At 35.9% G+C, this 24,712-nt stretch overlaps 1 protein-coding gene across 11 annotated transcripts in view; it reads right to left on the bottom strand.

Annotated features, from left to right (window-relative positions):
• The window catches only part of SUGCT (succinyl-CoA:glutarate-CoA transferase), a 976,712-nt gene that overhangs the window by 321,747 nt on the left and 630,253 nt on the right, over positions 1-24,712 (bottom strand). For 2 of the 11 annotated variants that reach the window (XM_054563905.1, XM_054563906.1), the window contains exon 13: positions 21,128-21,186. The exons of the other annotated variants lie outside the window; for them this stretch is intronic. In XM_054563905.1, the coding sequence (XP_054419880.1) occupies positions 21,128-21,186 (59 nt within the window). The remainder of the gene's footprint in view (positions 1-21,127; positions 21,187-24,712) is intronic. 11 annotated transcript variants of the gene reach the window in all.

Here is a 24,712-nt window from a genome sequence, read left to right as displayed (position 1 = left end):
ATTTCCTCAACTTAAAAAAAAAAAATTCCTAACTCTCCAATTTATAGTCAACAACGTAATTTCCTAATTAATGAGAACACAAAAGCTACCCACAAACTTAGAAAACTCCCCCAACACTTTGGTATTCTGTGACAAGCATAACACAGGTGGCAGGCAAATCTCAAGCACCAGCTTCTGAGGCTTCCCTTAAAGTGTTGCTTTCAACCCTGTCTTGCATTTGATCACAAAGTAGAGCTACTTCCTGTGGCATCTGAAACAAGCAGCAGAAGCAAGAGACAGCATTTTATCCAGAAGGAAGTGAAAAGCAAGGTGAGCCACATCTAGGTTCCTTATAATTCCAGCTGTACACACATCATGGTTAGAATGGTGGATGGAAAATATAATGGAGATGATGGAGATGATCTCTTTAGGAATCTCTATGCTTTTGCCAGTATTTTGAAAGTCCAGTATGCTCCCTCTCTGTACTTCAATTTAAAATGGATATTCGCAGTTCTTGAAGTCAAGAATCACATGTGAGAGGTTTGGAAATTGGCACTCTGGTAACAAAGATTTCATTTTGAGGACGGTGATTGTCATTCACAGGTCAAAGTTACTATCTAATGTCACCTTCTTTACCATCTAATTTTTTCCGAATAATATTCTTCAGTTTTTTTTCACTCCTCATGCATTCCAACAAACTCCTTTTCCCAATGTTTGTCTCATTAGATCTCCACCTGTTCCAGGCACTTCCTTAACACTTTCAGGGATACATAAACAGTTCCTCTTCCTGTAGTGCCTTTCTTCAGTCTTATACTAGAAAAAAATCACACTTTGAGGTTTAAATCAATTTTCAGTCTATAAAGCCTCCTCTAATCACCCTTTATTGGAGCTTCTGCCTCTATAATAATGACACGGCATGCTATTGTGTATGTATCTGTCTGTCTTCCTAAGCAAGGTTCCTAAGTAAGAAACCTAAGCAAGGCATTGGTTTCTTCCCTTTTGGCAGCCAAGATTTTTAGAATCTCTCTAATGGATCATGAGTCTAACTATGACCTAGTGACATACCAGGGTATCAAGTGCCCAGAGAGGTAAATTCTAAGGCCCAACAGTTGAGAGAGGTATGGTTTCAGTATAGGAAGTTATATGGTCCAGTTACCATTTCACACTGTTAAACCTGAGGTAATGGCTAAAGATGTAAGTGTGAATTTAAACAATTGATGTGGTATTACTTAGGCCTATACAGAGATGTAAACCAGCAGAATTATTATCATTCTAGTGTGTGTATGTGTGTTGTGGGGGCGGGGGGAACCTTGTCTGTGAGAAACCATGGACACACTATGTGTCAGAGATAGACAGAAGGCAGTAGTGAACTGGTAAGGCTTTCCAGTCTTTTTTTTTTTTTATTTCCTTGATATTTTTGAATAAAATGAAACAGTAGCTTTTAGAGGACAAATTGATGGAAAAGGAGATAATAATCTTTGAGTGTTCCAAAGATTAGCTGGAAAAATAAGATAAATATTACCCATAGCAGTCAAAGTAGGCTAGATTATGCTATGTTAACAACCCCAATGGCTAAAAACAACACAGACACATTCCCTCCCATGCTGTATGACAATTTTGGATCAGCAGTGGGCTCTGTTACTTTAAATCACTCAGGGTACCAGGCTGAGGGAGAAGCCACCATTCAAGCATTTACTAGCCCACCATGTCAAAGAGAATGACAGCTCTGTTGGGTCTTCAACCAGATATTAAATGCTCTGGCCTGGAAATGACATGTACACCCTCTGTTCAAAACACTTTGGTCAGATCTAGTCACATGTTCCCATCACACTATAAAAAGCCAGAAAGTGCAACCCTACCATGTTGCAACAAGGCAGAGAGCTGGAACTATTTGGTAAACAGCACTGATGACTACCACATGACCTTATTTGTACCCCAAGCTTGTAAAGTAGATCACACTTGTTACAATAAATTGAATTTTATTGTACCGAAACAGGTTTTTCTCTTGCTTCAGTTTAAATTAATAAAATGCACATTGTTTCTAGATGTTGTGAGAGCCTCTGTATCCAGTTTGAAAGATTCTAGAAAAACTTATTTGAGCCTGAAGTAGCACAACTGCACAATTTTATCTCTAAGAGTTTTTGCTAAGAAATCCAGAACAGACGAGTTCCTTCTTACATGTTTAATATATATGTTATAAAAATTAATTCAACTATTAGCAATCAAAGTTGTATAAGTTAAGAATTTCCTTTTAAAGGGAACAAAATCTGATGGCAAGAATGACTGATTAGAACAGCAAAAAGATATGAGCTCTAGCTCCTCATTTTCAGTCTACCTGATGTTTAACTTATTTAAAGTCTCATATGTTCAGGTGCTTCAGTTTTTCTATATAGAAATGGATAACATTATTTCATCCAATTATCAAATATTCATTTAACATCCATGGGCTATAGACAATTGGCTGTACTGGTAATATAGGGGAGAAATGCATGATCCTTAGCCTCATGAATCTTATAATCTATTTATCAGTAGTGATTAAAATCACTTGGTTCTAAATGATAGAATGTGGTGATATAAGGATGGATAAACATAATATAAATATTAGCAAGACTTTCACTAATCTTTTAAATGAATTGTTACACGAGCCCCTAAACAGAGATGTCCTACTTGCAGCCCGCAGGCCGCATGCATCGCAGGGTGGCTGTGAATGCAGTCCAAAACAGTACTGTAAATTTATTTAAAACATTATGAGATTTTTTTTGTGATTACATGTCACAATGTAACGTGTGGCCCAAGGCAACTCTTCTTCCAGTGTGGCACAGAGACACCAAAAATTTGGATTCCACTGCAAGGGAGGTAATGGGGAAGACAGAGAATGATAGAGAAGTCAAGAAATATGAGATGCAAATAAACACCTTAATAACAGAAAGATCTTCATCCATCCCCAATTCCTGGAACTCCAGCACTCAATGAAACACATGCACCAACTATTAAAAGATATGCAAAATCAAACCTGTTAGTGTGTGGCCCACTTACGGACATAGGTCATAAGGCCTTAAAGGGTTGGTTCTCTTTGACTTCCTGGATATTGGACTTAGACTAATTTGTGGATACTTAAAGAATCCAATTTCTTAAAATCACATGAAATTTACATTGCAGCAGCAACATGCAACGTTACCGAAATGCTGTCTATACATTTGCAAAAGCAGTTGTATAACTTTTTCTGTGCCTCTGTTGTCCTTTTAATATTGGCAGCTTCCAAGGACATGATGTACTTCCAATGCCTATAGTTGTTTAATTTGATACATGCCTATTTTTATTGGAAGGAGTGAATGAAATAGTAAAATACAAAAGGTCTTTTTAAAGTTACAAAGGGAACGTGCAAAGAGCAGTGAAAAGGATAAGAAATGATTTCTAAATTGAGCAGTTTGTTTTATTATTAACAATTAACAATAAAGTAAGTCATGGGCTCACAAGTCCTCCCAGATGAGACATCTGCATGATTCTCTGGTCTGAAAAGAAACTTAGCTTATAAACATATCGGCCATGTTCTGAATAAAATGAAAATTTCACACTACATGGGAATGCGACTATTTTCTCTTCAACATGTTCAAGATTTAGTGTTATTTTAAGATGTTTTCCCTTCCAATTATTTGTCCTACTTACATTTTTTTCCATCAAAGTTACTTGGAGAAAAAAGGTCCCAGTAATTGCTTTTGATGAATATAAATTGTTTAATCTACTAAGTTTAAGATGACACACTCTCAACCATTGGTACAAATTCTAAATCCTTCTCAGCTCACAGATGTAAAGAGTTTACATTAACCCTTATTAGCAAAGACCACCTCTATATTCTGGTTACCACATTTCACGTTTAATGAGTTGTGATAGCTGAGTGATTTTGAAAAAGAGAATCGTGACATAGCTATAGCTAGTTCCTAACATTATATTGAATATTTATTGTGCTCTTCTTTTTATGGCAAATAAAAAAAAAAAGGAGAGGTTGGAGCTACTAGCCCATTGAGATACACAACACAAAGGGGGTTGCTGGAAGTTCCTAAAGTTTTTCTTTCTCCATGTTCCTGTCCTAGAATTAATGTGAAGACTTGTCCTCTACCCCTAAAATGCTGTTAGTCTTACCAACTTCAACTTGCTAATTAACTACTCCCACTTTCTATGAAATGCTTTTCAAGGTTCACAGTCTCTACCCACTTGATTTTCTGCTCAAGGCATTAATGGATTATAATAATATATAATAGCAGAAATTAAAGAAACACAATACATTTCCTGAAGCTTCCACAGATGGAAAGGGGGAATGGAAAGAATTCAGCCTTTAGTGTCATAGAGATCCATCACCTTATAGCATTATGACCCAGGCCAAATAACTTCACCTTTTTAGGTACCCATTTTTATCAACTATAATATGGAAGATAATAGTTTCATCACAGAGATGTGGCAGACAATATATAAGATAATGTATTTGAAAGCACCTGGAACATTGTAAGCTTTAAAATTTTTGGTTTCTACCTTAAAACATTAAATACATGAAGAATGTTTTTTTTTCTGATGTCTAACAAAGATCCTTTTATTCCCATTATCAATGTTAGTAGCTACTCTAGAGTGCAAATGACTCAATGACAACACAGAAAAAGTCAATAAACTTCTCTTAGGAGCCAAAATGCTTTAAAGATCTGATCTTCATTCTAAACCTAGTGCAGTGACCTGAGAGGCGGAAGAGGGAAGTGGCAAAGCCTCATTCTACTTCAACCAAAATATCTGTACTTTGTTCTATTTTATATTGACCATGCATAAACATAGGATTTTGGAAATGCACCAATGGTGACCTGCTTATGATTTTCTTGTTGTACATACAGAACCTGGCTGTAATCCTGTGAAGAGAAAAGAAGTTTACCCAAAAGGGATAGCTGTCCTCACTATGCATAATCCTGGGTAAATTTCATAGTAGAACAGGTAAATCTTGGCCACAGTTTGGCCCAGATTTCTAGCCTAAAGCTCTGAATGGTTTTTGTGGTGGAGAATGAACTACCCCTGCTACTGTAGGTGAGGCTGAGAGTTGGCAGTTAGCCTAAAAAGAGTCTGGGTTGGATCCTAAATGTGCTACTATCAAGAGTCATACCCTGTGTTGTATTCTCCCTTTATTATCCCCAAATCTCAAATATGTCTCATACAAAGTGGTAGGCTAAACTCTGATATACTGTGATGATTTAGGAAGGATCTGTGTACACATTTGGAGAAAATTAGTATGAAGTCCTTCTTTGGAAACCAGTGAGTAGAGTGGCAGTCATTGTCACTGGGAAAAGACCCATAGCCAAACCTGCTCTCCCAAGGCAACCATTTGGTGATTTGAAGAGTCTGGGCTAGATAAACAGGAGATGAGAGGGAAAGAATGTTTACTCTTGGGCATGCATGAGGCAGAAGCAAAAAAAAAAAAAATTAGCTAACATTTATATAGATTATATACATGAGACAGAAACAAAAAAGATAATTAGCTAACACATAGAGATTATATGTGCCAAGTACTATGGGTTTTATATTTATTTATTTATTTAATCTGCTTGGATCCCATGAACTTGAAGACTAGGGCAGAGCAGGACTGAGCCATTCAGTTCCTTCCCTGGTCTATATCCCAAGGCCACTCCAACCACTGGAGACTTAAATTCCTAATAGTCCCAACAAGCCTCTGCTTTCTTACCTGACGATGTCCTCTTCCTCTTTGTTACATGCTCAGAGTCTGACCTAGAATTATCTGATTTAGATTGCTAGCCTGACTCTTATTTGTGACTTTAATTCCAAGCAGGATATTTCATTTAGCTCTTTGAAGAGCTTTTTAATGCAAATGTGTCAAAATGGAAAAATCACTGTTTATAACTGTGAAATGTGTGCAACAGACATCTCTGAACTTCAGTCAACATTCCCAAGATGTAGAGATGAGGTATAGGAATGAGTTGTAGACTATCCTTACCTCCTTGGTAATGGGGAAAATATACTGTTACTACTGCCTTGTTTGTTTTCTTTTGATACCCATGAAAATATCTATCACAGCCACATTCAAGTTGTTGCCTAATTCAAGGTAAGCACCTCAATCAGAAGAACCTTGACAGAGTCCAAATTCAGAATCTAAATTCAAATTGGAAAGCCTCAGGCATGACTTGCTTTCTAAGTTTACTATACTTTTCCTAAATATCACACAGTCCCCCTTTCCATATGCATCTCCCTAGATTAGCAACCTCCCATTTTATAGTGTACTAAGGCCTCCACCTCCCTTCTTTACCTTCAAATATTTCCATTGTCCTCCACTGCAAGCTCTCTGGCCACCATCTCTCTGCCCATGCCCTGAGCATGTCTGACATGCTCAGACAGTCAATGGGAGAAGATGCACGCTCTCTTCCAGACAACAGTGACCATAAGTCTCCTCATCTTGTAGCCTACAAGTCGAGGATCAGCAGCCATCATTAATTTTATGTGAATTCTGTGACAAAGAGATGATGGAGACACTGGGACTAGATCCCTCACTTATGAGCTGTCAGTTATCAATAGCTGAAGTCACCCAGCCCATGATTATGGTGATTAGCAGTTCACAAAAGCAAATGTGACCTTAATGAAAATCTAACCCAACTTTTTTTAAATCTTCAACCAAGGATATGCTTATTGATTTTTAGAGAAAGAGGAAAAAAGAAAGAGAGAGAAAGAAAAACATCAATGGGAGAGAGAAACATTGACAACCGTGCATGCTCCAATCAGGAATCAAACCTGGAACGTAGGTAGGTGCCCTGACCAAGACAAGTTGGTGTATAGGAGAATGCTCCAACAAGCTGTGCCACCCAGCCAGAGCTAACCTAACATTTTAACAAGTGTTTAAACCTGTTCTTTAAATTATCAGAGATTTGTCTTACAATATAAGTTTGATACCTCCTATCACACAACTAAAAAATTCTGTATTTTTACAAAGTTTTCTATATTTGGGGAGGAGAAATGATTAGAAATGGGGAAAAAAGGCAAAAGAATATAACAAAAATATATTAAATATGTATATTAGAAGTTCTAAGAAAAATAAATCATAAAATCAACAGTTACCATTTTTTTGGTTTTAAGTTTTAAGGGTCAAAAAAATATATTTAATGGAGATATTAGCATTGTCTTAACACAATTAAGAGTTGGTAAATTCTGACCCTATTTATACCTAATCTCTCTCTCCATGTGTATCATTAAAGTGCAATTAAAAGAAGAAGAATAAAAGGAGTAAATATGGATCACAGTCTCAAGGATATACACACAGACACACATACACATCCCTTATATATTTAAATTAATGCTGCAAGATTTCTAAACAAAGTGATGAGTCATCATGATACCAATTGTTGGTTTTGTATCAGTTCAAAGGAATTTTATTCATATTGTTTTAATTAGATCACTCTTTGAAACTTTATTATAAGTAAATGTAGATATTTAATTATATATTTATTTGTATCCTAACAAAATCATTTCCCAGATAGAAAAGCATTAGATATCTCTTTTCTCTGCAAAAGTAAACATTATACTACTCAGGAATCTAGGGGAAAATGTCAAGTAAATTGACTGAAAGTTAAAATCAAAGAAAAAAATAGCATTTGTTTAGTATTTTATAGCTAGCAAAGGGCTTTCATATTCATTACCTCAAATTCCATGTTGATAAATGCAATCTAGTCAAAGAATCTAGTTAATCAAAGAATAACATATCTTGTAATTTATATTTTTCCTGATAAGACTATTTTAAAAGTAATGGGGATTATTAAAGTATTAATTTAATACTTTATGAATAGCCAGCCCCTCCCTTTGATCCCAGTTTATAGCAGCCACTTATCTGTTTTCTGTCCCTATAATTATATTTTGTCTAGAACATCATATAAATGGAATCATAGAGTATGTAGCATTTTACATCTGGCTTCTTTCACTTAGCCCGATATATTTGAGATTCATGCACATTGTTGCATTTACTTATAGTTCTATTACTTTTTATATTGCTAAGTCATATTCATTGGTTGGACATATTCATTACTTGTTTACACATTTACCAGTATGTGTAATTTACCAGTATTATATTAATAAAGCTTGAACCTGAAGAAATGCTTAAAGTAGAAAACCAAGAAAAATGCTTAAATTGTAATCATTAATATTGTTTACAGTTTTTAAATTAAGATTAATCACTCTTTAAGCATAAATGTGTAGGCATTAGAAATATAATCATGGGAAAGTTATTTAATTATTCTGTATGTCAACATTACAGTTATGAAATAGGGTAACCTCTTATCTGATCATAGACAACAAACTGGGCTGTATAATATGTTAACATCCACCCTGCCTAAGAATTGTATGTAACTATGGTTTTATGAACACACAACAAAGTGAGTGAAATCAAAGTCATGTAAGACTTTTAGATAATTAATTCTGCATGACAGTTTTCTTGGAAATATAAAAGGAAAAAATCAGTATATGCAAAAAGATATCCATTGTACTATTGTCTCACATAAGTGGTTTATTGTAAAAACAAGAATTTCATTATGTATTGGGAAATTTTAGAGAAAGCTTTCAAAAGGGTTGATGACTTCATATGGCAGTTATTTTTCACTTAAACAAAATAAAAGGAAAATGGAATAAATCATATGACATCTTACCATTCAGGTTTAATTAAAATATCTCTTCCTCATCTACCTCCACCCTCTTTCCCATGTCAATGGCAAATAAACATCAAGTTGAATAAACATTTACTGTGTCAACTCATGTTAAATACAAATATAACTGCTTCAGACACACACACACACACAGACACACGTCTCTTAAGTCTTCAATTCCTACATCATTTTTCTATTATATGTGTATATATAATAAATATAAAGATATGTTTAGACACAAGAAATTTAGAATTATTTATTTTTCAAAATGTCCTTAGAATAACCAACCATATTCCCACCTCCCTTTGTGAAAATAAACTTGAATCTACTTGTCTTTCTTTTTCACTCAAATTTATTGAAGCACTATTTACATAGAGTAAAATTCACCCTTCCTAGTTTACAGTTCTGTGATTTATGACAAATACATAATGATGGAACCACTGTTACAATCAAAATACAGAGTATTTTCATATCCCTCCCCTCAAAAATTCTCTTGTTTCTCTGTAGCCAGCCCCTCCCTTTGATCCCAGTTTATGGCAGCCACTTATCTGTTTTCTGTTCCTATAATTATATTTTTTCTAGAACATCATATAAATGGAATCATACAGTATGTAGCATTTTACATCTGGCTTCTTTCACTTAGCCCGATATTTTTGAGATTTATCCACATTGTTCCATTTACTTATAGTTCTATTACTTTTTATATTGCTAAGTCATATTCATTGGCTGGACATATTCATTACTTGTTTACACATTTACTAGATGAAAGACATTTGGGCTATTTTCTACTTCTCTTTCTTAATATGTCAGAGCATGAAACAGTATGGTATGGTCATGAGAACTAAGGTTTTTTAGTTAGACAGACTTTATTTCAAATCCTAGGTCTGCCATATATTCATTTGTACTCTTGGGCAAATTACTTATATTTTCTGAGACATACTATTGTTGTGAAGATTAAATTAATATGTGACTTATAGTATCAGTCAATGGCTGCCCTTATTATTACTATTATCTCTAGTTCTTAAATTCTTCTTACTTCAAGTCTTCAAACTGATCCCAAAGAGCATCTTCAATCACCTCAGAGCTTCTCCTACATCCCTTAAGTATACTACCCCTTCTTTCTGCTTCCTATCTTCAAGATCCATATTCATCTTCCTCCATGAGGACTTTCCCAACTCATAGTCCACATTTATCTTTTCATTCTCTACATTCCTGTAGTTTTACATTATCCCATTTGGTAGCCACTATCCACATGTGGCTTTTAAATTTTAAATTAATTATGGTAAAATAAAATTTAAATTAAACCCTTCAATCACAGTAACCACATTTCAAGTGTTCAACAGACAATGTGGCTAACAGCTGCTATATTGGACAATGCATCTTACTTCTCACATATATTTCTATTGGACACCACTACTTAGCACTTAAAACTATATAGTTCCATTTAGAGCTGGGTTATATGATATAGTTGTATGCTTAGTTCTTCTGTGCACATAATCTCATATCCCATACAAAACTAATAATTAGCAAACATTGACCAAACATCCATTATGTACAAAATACTATGCCAGGGACTGAGGATATGGACACCTACCTTCCAGGAGCTTACCACAACACAAACATTAAGAAATCATGCAGCAGCATTGTTTATGTGATCCTGAAGCACCTGGACAATAAATGTGATAGGAATATAAAAGAAGAAATGACTATCAAGACCAGGCTAGTAAAGAAGTAGGTCAATAAAAGCTTAGGAGATTATATATATATATATATATTCCACATAGGCAGAAAAGCAGGCAGAACACTATCTTATACTTTTTAAAATATTCCTTCTAGAGCATCAAGCAGAGCTAGATAGACAGGGTCATAGCCAACACACTGAGACAAAGAGGAATCAAGTGATCAGGAATTTGGAATAAATACAGTCATGTGACAGAGAATGACATGTGACAGTCATGTGATGAGGAATAAAAGAACCCACATTCAATGCAGAACAAACTAAGGGCAGATTAGCAAAGGTAAGTGTAGAGAAAATCCAGGGGTAGGAGCTAACAAGCAAAGTCAAGTTGATATAAATGGATAAATAGAGAACAGGCAATCAAAGTGATGTTCAGATAAACACAGGCTCAAGGAGGAAGGCAGTGCCCAAATATTAGCACAAAATATCCAGAAATAACTCATCACCAGATAACTGAAGGATGAGAGAATGGGTGCCTATACAGGAGACCAGACTGGGGAATTCAGCAGCCAGGCGGAAATGCTATTCCAGCTATATTTTATCCCTGATAGTTCCTCTTGGAATGGTTTGTCTTCCTATCTCACATGCTCAGATGGCATATGGAAGTCATATGAATCTTATGAACAGGCTTTATTTATTGGCAAAAGCAAGAGAGTAGAAGTCTTTACATTAATATTCATAAACATAAAGGTAACAGTCTACAAAAAGTAGTACATTGAAATCTAAGGTTAAAAATTGGATTTCTGCAAAGCCCTACCTGAAGTGTACAGATGGTACACCTCTGCATTTCCCTTGCTTTATTTGGGCTATTTGGTTTGGGAGGCCTACACAAGAAGCTGGTTACAGAGATGTAGTTTCATTTGGTTATTGTTGGGTCTATTGCATGCGATTTGCTGAAATATCTATAGACTCACAAAACAGTGCTCTTCCCAGGTTTGCCTGAGGCTACAGAAGTAACAAAGAAAATGAAAACTTTTTAAAGCCTAAACCTTGGATAAGAAATCAAACGTGTTTTTAGAGGAAAAGGCAAAACAACAACAACAAAACCTGACAGCGGTAGTACAGTCACTTTGGAATGATCTGCCTTAAAAAGGTACTAGATGTGTCTCAAGGACCAATCCAGGCACTACATCACCCATCTCTCAGGCACAAGGCCATGGCCCACTGTCTGAAATCACAATGCTCATAGAATCTTCAGAGGTTCTAAAATAATCACCCTTGATCTAAGTCAGAAACAGACAGGCACTCACTAAGAGTTCCTCATATTTACTCATAACAGTTTCTTACCATGAGAAGCTACCTACAACCACAGGAGCATTGGCAATCACATCTCCTTGGGAAAGATTCTGGGAAAACCTGGAGGGTGACTTAAAAGGCGAACCATCAGAGTCAATTTAATGTTGTGAAAAGATTAAGTCCTATCACCTGCAATTCATTTGAATTAGAAAACATAAGCACCCCAATGTTAATAGCCCCATTATTTACAATAGTCAAGTGCTGGAAATAGACGAAGTGCCCATCAGTAAATGAGTGGATCAAAAAACTGTGGTCCATTTACACATGGAATACTACATGGCAGAAAGAAAGTAGGAACTCCTACTTTTCACAACAGTATGGATGGAACTGGAGAGCATTATGCTAGTGAAATAAGCCAGGCAACAAAAGACAAATACTATATGATCTCACCTACAGTGGAACCTAATGAACAAAACAAACAAGTGAGTAAAATAGAACCAGAGACATGAAAATAATGAACGAACTTACAGAGACCAGAGGGATGGAGGAGGGGTATAATGGGAGAAAGAAGGGGAAGGATCTAGTCAAGGAGCATTTTTAAAAGACCCATGGACATGGACAACAGGTTGGGGATTGACTGTGGGAGCAGAGAGTGGGCAGGGTAAAGGAAAGCAATGGAGGGGAGATTGGGACAACTATAACAGAACAACAATAAAAAATAAATAAATAGAAAGAGAGAGAGAGAGAGAAGGAAGGAAGGAAGGACGGAAGGAAGGGAGGGAGGAAGGAAGAAAGGGAGGGAGGGAGGGAGGAAGGAAGGAGAAAGGGAGAGAGAAAGAAAGAAAGAAAGAAAGAGAGAGAGAGAGAGAGAAAGAAAGAAAGAAAGAAAGAAAGAAAGAAAGAAAGAAAGAAAGAAAGAAAGAAAGAAAGAAAGAAAGAAAGAAAGAAAGAAAGAAAGAAAGAAAGAGAAAGAAAGAAAGAAAGAAAAGAAAAGAAAAGAAAAGAAAAGAAAATTAAGGAAAAGGAAAGGAAAGGGAGGGAGGGAGGGAGGGAGGAAGAAGGACTGGGTTTCTAATTTCCCACTTACACAAGAGTGTCAGGAGTTCCTCAGGACAGGGAGCAGAATGACAGGTTATCCTGGGAAGCCATTATTATCACAAAGACAGAGAGCTATAAGGGCAGGAGAAACAACCAGTGTAAACAATTTGTCACAGACTCATGGTACTGTACATAGTACACCAGAGTCAGATCAACACCCATATTTTTATTCCTAGCTCTATTACTTTCTTGACTCTAACCCCTTAATTTCTCCTGTCATCAGTTTACTCATCTGTAAAATGGAATAACAAATTCCTTAACTACATTGATGGAGTGTTGTGACAATCAAATGATATAATGGCTGGGAAAATAATGTAATCACTATGCACATGGAAGCTATTATCTGGTCTTTTCCCCTAAAACACTGTTCCTTGGAACTCACTGAACCTGGGGTTTTCCAATTACACTTCTAAAAGAACATTTTTGGAGCTACTCAAAGGAAGACTTACACAAAATATTCATATCTGTTTTCTGCTTCTTTTTCTCCAATCCAAGGAACTTGCTTCCTTTAACAGATTTAGCTCTTTATGTCATTAACTAAATTTAAATCATGCCTAAAGCCTTACTTGTTTGGCAGCACACTTTCATATCCTGTTTGGTTTAATTTTTTAAATTCTTTTGTAAAGCACTCCAAGATGTTTTCAACAAACGGAAGCCTCTCTTGAATACACACACAAGGACACACCCACATCAATGGGGAAAAAACATAATACAGACTTTTGTTAACATGGTAAAACAAGTCTACAGAAAATAGTTCCTAAAATTATGTTCCCTGCCACACTATATGGCTTTTTTTTTCCTAAGAGACATTTAAACCCCTCAAAACCAACTGGGAAGGCTCTTATCACCTTCAGAACCAAAGTCCCCAACTCATATGGAGAGAAGATTTAAGTGTACTGTGGATTATAGACATAGTATTGTCCATGAAGCAGGCATCCTGGCAAGAAAAAAGTCCCTAGTGTTTAACCATTTATCAAGAGACTAACCATCAGATCTGAACTGTGTTACATAAGCACAATAACCTTATTGTTAGCAGCTGTTCATTGGTCAGCATTGCACAACTGACCAGGTGCATGGAATTTTGTCTTTATCCAAAAATTCTGGGTAGATGGGTGCAGGACTTGCTCAATGATGGCAAAACACTAGTTCCAAGTCACCGGGATTATTGTAGCCCATTTATGCATATGATACTCTGTCACTTTATGTATATTTGGGAGAAATGAAAGTATGCTGCAGATATGAAAAGAGTTATTGGTTTAATTTGGAAACACTCTTTTCAATTTTGTATGTTTAAGAATGTGAAGGTAAAGTCATTGACTCAATGTAAGTAAAGATCATCAAACAATTCCAGAAAAGATATATTTTGGAAAATATAGTTTAAATTATCAATAGAAAGGATATTTTATGTTTAATGATCACTTTAGGATAAATATATAATGCTAAAGTGTATTTCTTAAAAGAACCAAGGAAAACTCTTCATAATACAGAAGAGTACATAGATTACCAAAAAAATCTGTCTCCTTCTGCAGTCAAGCAAACAATTTATTTCATTGAGCTACCAATTTTTGTGTTCAATAAACCATATATTCACAGTGTGTCACTTTTTTTGTCAATGTGTTGGTTTAATTTTTAAGGAAGGTATACCTATACATAAAATAGAGGTAACCTAATGTTCTTTATGAATAAAACAATTACAATGTCTAGGAAATAGTAGCATTATCAGCATTATTATTATAGAAAATGCCTCATATTGACATTATTAAGCTATTCTACATCCCGACTTTTTTGGACATAGAACTAATATATACTGAGCATGTGCTCTGTGACAAGCCTGGAGCTAAGGGCTTGCACAATGCAAGGGCTACTGTTAGTTTCCGAATGTACAGATGAGGAAATTGAGGCAAAGTGGCTAGAGAAAACTGGAATCATCTGACTTTAAAGCACTCACTCTTACCCAGCAACCTAATTTTGTGTTTGCAGCAGTAACTGACAGAGGAAGAGCAGGCCTTCAATAAAAAACCTTCATTATAGAATTGTAAAGGAATTCTATTTCAAAATTTGGGCTATAGTACATCTTCAAAACAGGTAAAAAATAGTGTCCATAGAAAGAATACCATCAAATACCCAAATTATGTATTATATTTACGGTACTTTTATAAATGAAAAACAGTTTAACTGAAGACCCTATGCTTTGATTATAACTATTTTGTGGCAACTAGTGACTTAACCTTACTTCTGGTTGTGAAATGTAACAATGGAACTCAAACAACATTATTGTTGAGAGACACTAAAACTATTATATAATTTGTTAATATGTCCTCAATTAAGAAATAACATAAATCATATCAATAACTGTATACTTCAGAATCCTGCCATGAGGCCATGTTCAAGGGGATGGTTCCATTTTCAGACCCGATGATAGGTAGGTTTATAGTCTGTGATGATCCCATGTTCCATGCAAGGAAAATGAGGATATTTTTATGTTTGCTTATTATTTCTGGAAGCAATCTCTTTTGTGACTTTTCCCTTTTTATCTTTATAAAAGCAGTGTATGTATGTTCAGGATTGGAACTTACAATAGGTTCTGTGAGAGATTTTGCGTGTCCCTCTTCAATACTTTCAGTACCAAAATGGAAAGAAGGAAGATTATGTTCTGTAAAGTTTTTTTTTTCTCAAATTATTCATGTAGGAGAAGGGCTATTTACTTCCGTGCCCCATGGTTTCTTGTCTTTAGTTTCATAGAGTAGTTTTACAAACATGGAAGTGATTTGGGATCCCAAGATCATCTCTGCTTACTTTCTAAATGGACCTTTCCTTTCCCTGCTATGAATGGCAGGCTGAGCTGAACCTCTCTACATTAGGTCCTGTTTGTACTACACTTTGCAGAAATTCTTTAAATATTCTAGGCTATGGGTATTCTTATTTTTTATTTCCTGTGTAAACACAGTCTTTTAGCTGACATGTATCTGGAAAAAGATTATACACCCACATGTACATACATCAAATAGAAGGTAGAGTATTAAATGTATGGGATAAAATCATAATTTTCAAACAAAAATAAAGTCCATTTTTAGGCTTCTTCCACAATTACCCTATTTTAGGGAAAATTAATTTTCATATCTTTCTCCAAGAATACAATAAAACTAAGACAAGTTACTGTCCCTCTTCTCCCTTTAGTTTTGTGTGTAAAATATAAAGTATATCAAGTTTGCAGATTTTCTGGAAACCGTTATATGTAAAGTACATTTTGGCTGCTCACTCCTTCCAGGCTTAAAGGTCCATTAGCTGCCCAATCCATCATTTAAATTATATTCCCCCACATCAGTCTTCTACAGCACCATTTTTATTCAAGTAATACTACACCTGTAATTACAGAGTATTTTTAATGCCCTGTCTCCTTCACTTAATTGTAAACTTTTAGAAATTTTTAACCATTCTATACCCAATGCCCATCACACTCAAGAAATATGTATTAAATTAATGATTAAATAAATGGTAAAACAGACAACAGGTTTTTATGAAGCTATATAAAGAAATAAAAATACAGCCCTGGCTGGGTAAGTCAACTGTTTAGAGCATCACCCCAATATGCCAAGGTTGTGAGTTTGATCCCCGGTCAAAGCACCTACAAGAATCAACAAATGAATGCATAAATAAGTGGGACCACAAACTGATTTCCCTCTCTTTATCTCCCACTCACTTTCTCTCGCTCTTCCCCCTTTCCTCTCTCTCTAAAATCAGTAAATACAAATTTAAAAAAATAAATAAAATACAGTGTCATAAAATAATTGCACAATCCTTTGCTAGTGCAAGCACATTTTCATACAAACATACAACTATAGGTTAATCAAGAAATACCATGTTCTTTCCTTCTGGAACTCATCATATTTGAATGCCTTTGCTTTGTGGAGTTACAATGGGTTGATTTTTTACTTAAGCTCTAGACAAAGTTCAGGACAGGGTTAAAACACTACCTAGGATGTTCTGGGGTTCTGGTTTGGCCTTTGAGAGAGTAGCTTGGGTATTTGGCCCACGCAGTTAATTAAAAGACAATAGGTAGATATTATGCCTGCAGAAGCTACAAGTCTTTTATCACTTTTGTCAAACTTTCTTCACTAAAAACACAAATATTTTAAATACTTATAGGACATGTTTTCTAACTAGAATTAGCCACTACCTTTTGGCAAACAGACTTTGTCATCTTATTTAGACAATCATCTACACATATAATATATACATATATACTATATATTATATACATTTATTATATACTATACATTATATATACCATATATAGTACATTAAAAAATATACCTTGTTCATACTCATGTTTCAATCAGCTGCCAATTTTCTTTCCATAAGTTTGCATCACAAAAACAAAGCTCTGGATTATGATTTTCTAATGGCTTAATAATTGAAGACATAATAAATCTAGATAAGCTAGTCAAATATGAGGTTTGTTTCTTTATGATGTCTACACTGCCTAGCAAGATTGTTTCAAATAGCTGAATAACTTGCTTTAAAATGATCCCTTTGTCCCATAATAAACCTGATCAGATATGTGAATGATCTCAAAGGCAAGATAACATGAAGAAATGCTGATTCTACCAAATGCCTAAACTAATCTTCCTAAGATCAGTAAAGAGACTATTTGCTTTGGCCACACATGAGGGGTGTGAGCTAAAGTCTCCTAGACTTTGCAATTGTGTTCATTTGGCTTGAAATTCTCTAGTTCTGAGTTTCCCCTTCATTGAAATTTCTGCTTTCAAGATTTAGTCGCTGTCTCCTGACTAAACCCTCTAGAATCTAGACACTCCATGTGCTAAAGCACTCCCACACCATTTATGTCTGTTTTCATAAAAATGGATGAGTGTACACTTGTTTATATGTTTTCTCTGTGTGTGTTCCTGGAACCTTTTATGTGTCTGCCTCTCTGAACTGAGGGACTACAGAGTACTTCCTGCAGCCCAACCACAGCAGGAAGGCTCAGCCCAGCTCTTAGACCACCAGGAGGCTCTAACCAAGGACTTGCTGTGTGTGGGGGGTGGGAGTGGGGGTGAGGAAGCTGTACTGTCTCACAGCTCCTGGATAGCGCTAAACTGCAAGAGAAGAGAAGAAATCACAGAGCCTAAAAATCACATGGCTCAGGTTGTTATAAGGCAGGGTTGAAATGTCATTTCAATTTCTATAAACCAGTAAAGCCACTGAACTGTGTCAATATGCATTGCTGATAACTATAATAAAACGATGAGAGGCTAATGGTAGTCTTTAAATGGCAAAATGTTTCTCCTTTATTTATTCAACTATTTACTTTTCTGGGAGGGTCTAACAAAAAAAATATAAAATGTTTTGTTAAAAAAGTAATCCACTAGATTGTGAGTTCTATGAAGGCAGAGAGCACTGCAGGCACACCTCAGAGATTTTGCAGTTTCAGTGCCAGGCCACTGCCGTAAAGCAAGCTGTCATCTTTTTGCTGGCGGAGTGTCTTGCCTACAATTTGTAAAACACACAACATCTGTGAAGTGCAATAAAAGCAAAGTGCAATAAAATGGGGTGCACCTGTACTTTTTTTATCTGTCATTGCACTATTATTGTTGTTCATTATTGTACTATTGTTGGGGCCTAACAGTGTTTAGTGCATTGAAGGAATGAATTAATGGTTATTGAGTGCCTATACATTCTAGATATTTTAAGTGTTGTATCAATAGATCCTTCATATTTACCACTAGTGTTAGAGCATGGATGGTCCAGTCTCACTCACCAAGGGATTTCCTATAGTGGTGAAGGGTTAGAATGCTAAAGCATACACTTGACCTGGTCTTGACCTGTAAGCATGTATTTCCTTGGGGAATTGGATGAGAGTTTGAGGGTCAAGGGTAGGGATTGGGAATTCTGTTGCAATAGAATGTTTAGAATTCAGGCATATGAGTATCTCTTTGTAGATTTCCATCATATCCATAATTTACAAGACCTACTTCTCATTGTATATATCCTTCCTTTGCTTCTAAATGGAACTCAGCTACCACATATATGCTAGCTTTTCCAATATTTTTGTCTTTAGTCCAGTTGTCTCTACTATATGAGGTCTGTCCAGAAAAAGCCCAGCTATTGTCAATATAACGAGAATGGTTAGCGCAACATCAATGTAACCTGACAGCCAAGGAGTGTGGACTGGAATGCATTCCATGAACAACAATGACTTCATTGTACTAGTCAGTGGGGGCAGTAGACACAGTTGAGCAGGCATGTATACTATGTGGCTGTTGCATTCAAAATGACTGAGCGAGTACAGCAAGAAATCTGCATCAAATTTTGCATTAAGCTTGAACATTCCCAGATTTGGTGCCCAGCAACTTCTGGCTCTTCCCAAAATTAAAATCACCTTTGAAAGAGAAGAGATTTCAGACTGTCGATGAGATTCAGGAAAATACGACAGGAGAGAATTGGGAGAACTGTGTGAGGTCACAAGTTGCCTTCTATGAAGGGGACTAAAGCATCATTGTCCCGTGTACAATGTTTCTTACATCTTGTATCTTCTTCAAAAAATGTCTCTCTTTTTCATATTACATAGCTGGATACCTTATGGACAGACCTTGTATATCTTGTTGAAGAAGTATAGGCATACTAAAGAAAGTGCTTAATTAGATAAATATGGATATAATGTAGAAAAATCTTGAACACTGATAACAATGATTAGGTTTGGATTTCAGATTCAACAACTCAATAGACTTTGGGCAAGATGTGTACCCTCTGCAAGTCAGTTTCCATATCTATACATCAGGTATGACGAGTCAACTCTCCAGGACTGTTGTGGGGATTTAATACAATGATATCAACAGGAGCAATTCTTACAGTTATTTGTAATATTAAGTGTTCAATAAACTTCAGTTAATTGAAAGTAAGAAATGATTCACACAAAATCTGTGAGAAGTTTGAACTAATAGGACCCCATTCAAGGTGACATACATGTTCAGAAACAAAATTAAAAATAAAGGTAAAAGGGGTTTTAAATTATTTAAAGGTTTTCTTCTATGAAAATTCCATTTTCTATATTATAGAAGAGATAAAAAGAGATAAGTTAATGAATAAATGAATAAACACGACATAAAAAGTGCTTATAGTTGCTAAAAAGGACAAACTACCAGGAGTGAGCAGAAGTGATTGTCCAAGAAAGTTTTACTTTGCCTAGAGATTCAAAAAGGACTTAAAGATTTGGTTTTAAGTGGGATTTCATCAGAGAGATGTGTTGATAGGAGGAGGGATCATTGAGCACAACAGACAGACAGAAATTACATGTGTTCAAATAACCTATAATTTCAGAATAATATAATTTCATATATTCACTGTGAAAAATGAGTAAAGGGAAACATCATAGGTGAATAAAACTTAGCCCATTGATAACAGACAATTTTAAGTGGAGAAAATGAGAAGTAAAAAATATGAATGAAGCCTTCAAATCACGTGCTCAAGAGGAAAGAATACCGGAGTTCAATAGCCTGGTGTAAGTCTAGCTTTATCAGCTACTACCTGTGTTACCTTGAGTAAATCTCTTCACACTCTGAGCCTCAGTATTCTCATCTCTAATAACTAAGAGTTGGCTTAGCAGATGACTAAAGTATCTATCATCTCGAAAAACCCTAGGATGCAACGAAAACTGGAACTCCACTTTTATATACCTATTAATAAAAGAGATTGGGAAAGTATGTCACTCTTATTTTTTAAGAAAAGAGTTTTAGAAGCTCACTTCACAATACAGAAAATTATATACACTTAAATTTTATGTATGTGTATATACATATGTAACTATGTGAGTGCATGTTTGTATTAAAGCTTATTACTTAGGGGAAAAGTATACCGGATTAAGTCACACCTGTTTAAGGTGGAAGGGAAGACAGAAGGGAAGGAAAAGGAATTTGAAATGTCTGCAGAGCTCATTAGTGCCCTGATGCCAAATGATCCAAGGACATCTTTGGCTTTGATTCAAACAGTTGTTCTGTTCTGAGTAACATTACAACAATTTAAAGATGCACAGCTGGACTCTGGAAAACCTTGTCTGATTGTTCTATTAGAAAAGTAACAAATTTGCTGCAGAGGCTGTATGACACTGGGCCCTTTCAGAATGGATCTGGTCAAAGCCAGGGGCCCAAAGGAGCTGATAAATGCAGCTTTGGTAAAAAAAAAAAGGGGGGGGGATTTGTTTTTAAGTTGATCTGGTATTAAGGAAGGCGGAACAAGCAGTTTTGAGAGGTCACTGGCTCAAGCTGAAACAAAAGGTGAACATTTGTGCTAACACATTTTGATGGACACATTTTTGTTACTCTAACCTCCTTCTTCAGTCCTGGGGTTTCTCAGCCCATTCTCCAAACAATACAGAGGACATATCTCTTCATCAAGATGAATCACTTACCCATGTGGCTTACATCCTGTCTCCTCTTGCTCCACAGAAGTGTGATGCCACAACAGGTACTACAAATGATACCATTTGATTTAGAAATAAGGCAACATGACAGGTCTTTCTCAGACACACCTTTATTCTTCATTAATCCCAGCATCACTGAAATCTAAAACCAGCAGGGACCTCAAACATCATCAATTTAACTGCTTATTCTTAAGAAAAAGTTAATACTTTAAACACCATAGTAATATGATGAGATTAAAATCATAATTTTTTTCCAGAACTGTTAAGGATTTTTCCCCAGATGCCTTCTTCCACAACTGCTCTTTAAACTAAAGAAAATCCCCATAAGTTTAAGCACAGATTACTTCAACAAATAATTTTCACTATTTCCTCATGATCTTCAAGGATTGTTGTATCACAAGTGTATCTGCCATCCTTAAAGGGCCCTCCACCTCAACTCTTCATTTCTCTTCCCTTAAACCCCACAAAACTATCCAGGATGATCTAACCACTAATAAAAGGACCTCGAGCCATCTAAGGGCCAGTGATGCCAAAATATTTCTAGGAATGAATTTCTTTCTTTTCAAATATAGATGGTAAGCTTTGATTTTCCTATGGGGAGGCAAAGAATGATTTTCCCTGATGTCAAACCAATAAATTCCCTCTCCTACCCTGAGTTTTACAGGCAATTTTCTGCATTAAAATTTGCATGCATGGTGTAAATTTTCAGGAGCTTTCCCTCCTGGAAAGCCAATTTCTCATACACCTTCCAACAAACACTGACCACATCCTAAACCTAACTAAGCACTGTGTAATGCTAAACAGTCCCGGGCCTGCAGGAAATAAGATGCCCCACTCAGGACAGCTGTCAGCACTTGTCCAGCACCCTGCCTTCCATTCCACCCTCCCCTGCAATTTAGACAGGAGTGAGGTTTGGAAGCAAGTGGACAGCTTCTGACCCCAAAAACATAGGAGGAAAGTCATTTGATTGCTATTTTACAAGTGTCTGAAACTATTTTATTTCCATGTAAGTGTTGCTTACTAACGCTTTTCTCCTGAGACAGTGGAAGACCATCTTACACATTCCTACACAATCCCATAGAATTCTGGAATACCATATATTCACACTTTATTTTTAAGAATCTGGTGCCTGACAAAAGATTTCTGAAGACAGAAAAGCAGCTAGGTGATGACTCCTAATGCACTTGGCAAAATATTTAAGTCAGATTAAGTCAAGCCAACAAATTTTATTCTTTTGTGGTTACATTCAGTAAACATTTTCTGGAGCCTCTATTTGGCTCAAAATACTGTGGCAAATGCTGCAGTTGATCTATAAATAGAAAAGACTGCTCCTCCCCCCAAAAAGTTAATAGCTGTATGTCCACAAACAACTATGCACTCCTATGTATGAAAAGTTTTGCATCTAGAATTTTTGAATTGGAAAATAATTACATGCATTTCATTTTTAAAATGCACAATTACTAATACATTGGGGTGTTGTTATTTAAAGAAGTTGTTACTGTACTTCCAGATAATTAAAATTAGCAAGTTTAACTATGCAATTAATTTTTAAAGATCCTTTATAAACCCATGATAGGCCAAATAACAGACTGAAAGAGCACTATGTGTATCATTAACTTGCTTTTATAGATGAAGAAACTGAAATGTAGAAGGAAAATGGTCCATTTATAAAAGCTTATGTATTTTGACCGCAGGAGACTGTGTCCCAAATTCATGGTCTTTCTTCTCTGTAGATGTATTCTAATTAGTTTTGTTATCTGTTCATCTACCCAATGGAGAGAAAATTAGAAAGAAAAGAAGATAACATGACTGGAATCAGATGCAATAATTGCTGCGAAGTCAAAAAATTAATAATAAAGGAAGAAACAGAGGAAGCAAGATCAGAAATATCACAAAATAAAGACATCACACCCATCACAAAATCCACAGAATCCTGGTGATATTTAAATTCAAGGGAGATCACTCTATGCACATTGATAGCCCCTCAAGACCCTGATCAGTGCAACTCAGTTGGTTGGGTGGTGTTCTGCAAAGCAAAAGGTCACCAGTTCAATTCCTGGTAGGGACACATGCCTGTGTTGCATGTTTGGTCCCTGGTTGGTACTGATCAATATTTCTCATATCAATGTTTCTTCTCCCTCTCATGCTCCCTCCCTACCCAAATAAACAAATAAATAAATAAATAAAATCTTTACAGAAATAGCCCCTGAAGATTCAACTACATTCCAGTCTATCTTTTTCAGTCCCTCCTTCCATTCTCCTCCCTCACTAAGCTCCAACCATACTTTTCTTCAGCAGCACAAATCTGTTAAGCTCTTTCCCACCTTAGGGCTTTGGTCATACTGTTCTGTTTAGTACTCTTTTCTCCCCATTTTTCACATGGCTAAGCTCTTTCTTTAAAATTCAGTTTCTATAGCAACTGCCACTTAATGGGCACTCAGCAAAATATTTTCTAAATAAATAAATGAAAAAGTTCTCTTTAGTATTTTGTCTAAAATGCAAAGAGTGAAATAAAACATGTCCACCAAAAATGTTTAAAATGAGGCAGTGTTCAGAATTAAAACTATAGCAACTTCAGGTAACTAAAAGAATTCTTATTTTCTGAAATGGGACACCATCACCACTGAGATACTACCTCAGTGTAGTAAATTCTCTTGAAACGCACATTCTCCTTAGAATGCAAGTAAGGTTTGATAGCAATGCAGCTATGCAGCCATCACATTAATAAAAGCAAGCTACATATACATCATCAACCCTGGATATCATACTTCATAGTTTGGTGAGAGAATAACTGCATAAACTTCTGCCCATTGTTTTTTTCCAATTAAGTAAGTAAAAAACAATATCAACATTATTTAGGTTAGGACTGGATTTTAATAAAATTAATAGCTTTTTAATGCAATTTTATGTTCAGATAGAATACAAGTCAAAGGGATCAGATGGTATGACTGTTTTTTATAATGTAACTCTCTCAACTACCAGTGAATTAATTCCAAATTCATTTTTATGATCTTTCAATATTCAGATAATTGAGATTTTACAGTAGAAACTCAAATCCACATTTGTATCTTCTCAATGATTTGTCAATCTAAGTTGCTCAGTTTACAAGTCTAAAGAAGACTGCTCTCTGCCACAGCTGTGCCAGTTCAACCTGGACTGGGAAACACTGAGTTCTGACACCCTAAAGAGCTACCAAGATTTTGTGACAGAAATGAAGCTGACAGCTCTGTCAGGCATGTGAGAAGCAGAATAAGATCCAGCTTGTTTCTGCAAAGATGTGCTGGCTCAGTGGTGCTGAAGATCATAAAAGCAAGTTTGGTGGATATAATGAACATACAGAAGTAAAAACACATGGCAAGAGACATGGAGCAAAAGGATGACGTGTCACACACTACTGATAGGGTGAATGGGGCCTCTACTGAAGAATCAGCAATCTCTGGAGGAAAGGAGGGGCTTAAGTGCCTCATTTTATTCTGCTGCTCCTTACAGTATCATCTTCCCTATTTAGTATTTCAGGCAATAAAGTTGCAGGCCCTCGGCAGTATCTACATCCTGCAATGAGCCGTTTCGTGA

Source organism: Pteronotus mesoamericanus, unplaced genomic scaffold, assembly GCF_021234165.1.
Source record: "Pteronotus mesoamericanus isolate MK-2021 breed Mesoamerican mustached bat unplaced genomic scaffold, CSHL_Meso_final scaffold_85, whole genome shotgun sequence".
NCBI classification, from domain to species: Eukaryota; Metazoa; Chordata; class Mammalia; order Chiroptera; family Mormoopidae; genus Pteronotus; species Pteronotus mesoamericanus.
The sequence above is the reverse complement of the archived record's forward strand: the minus strand, read 5'-3'. Positions and strand labels throughout refer to the sequence as shown.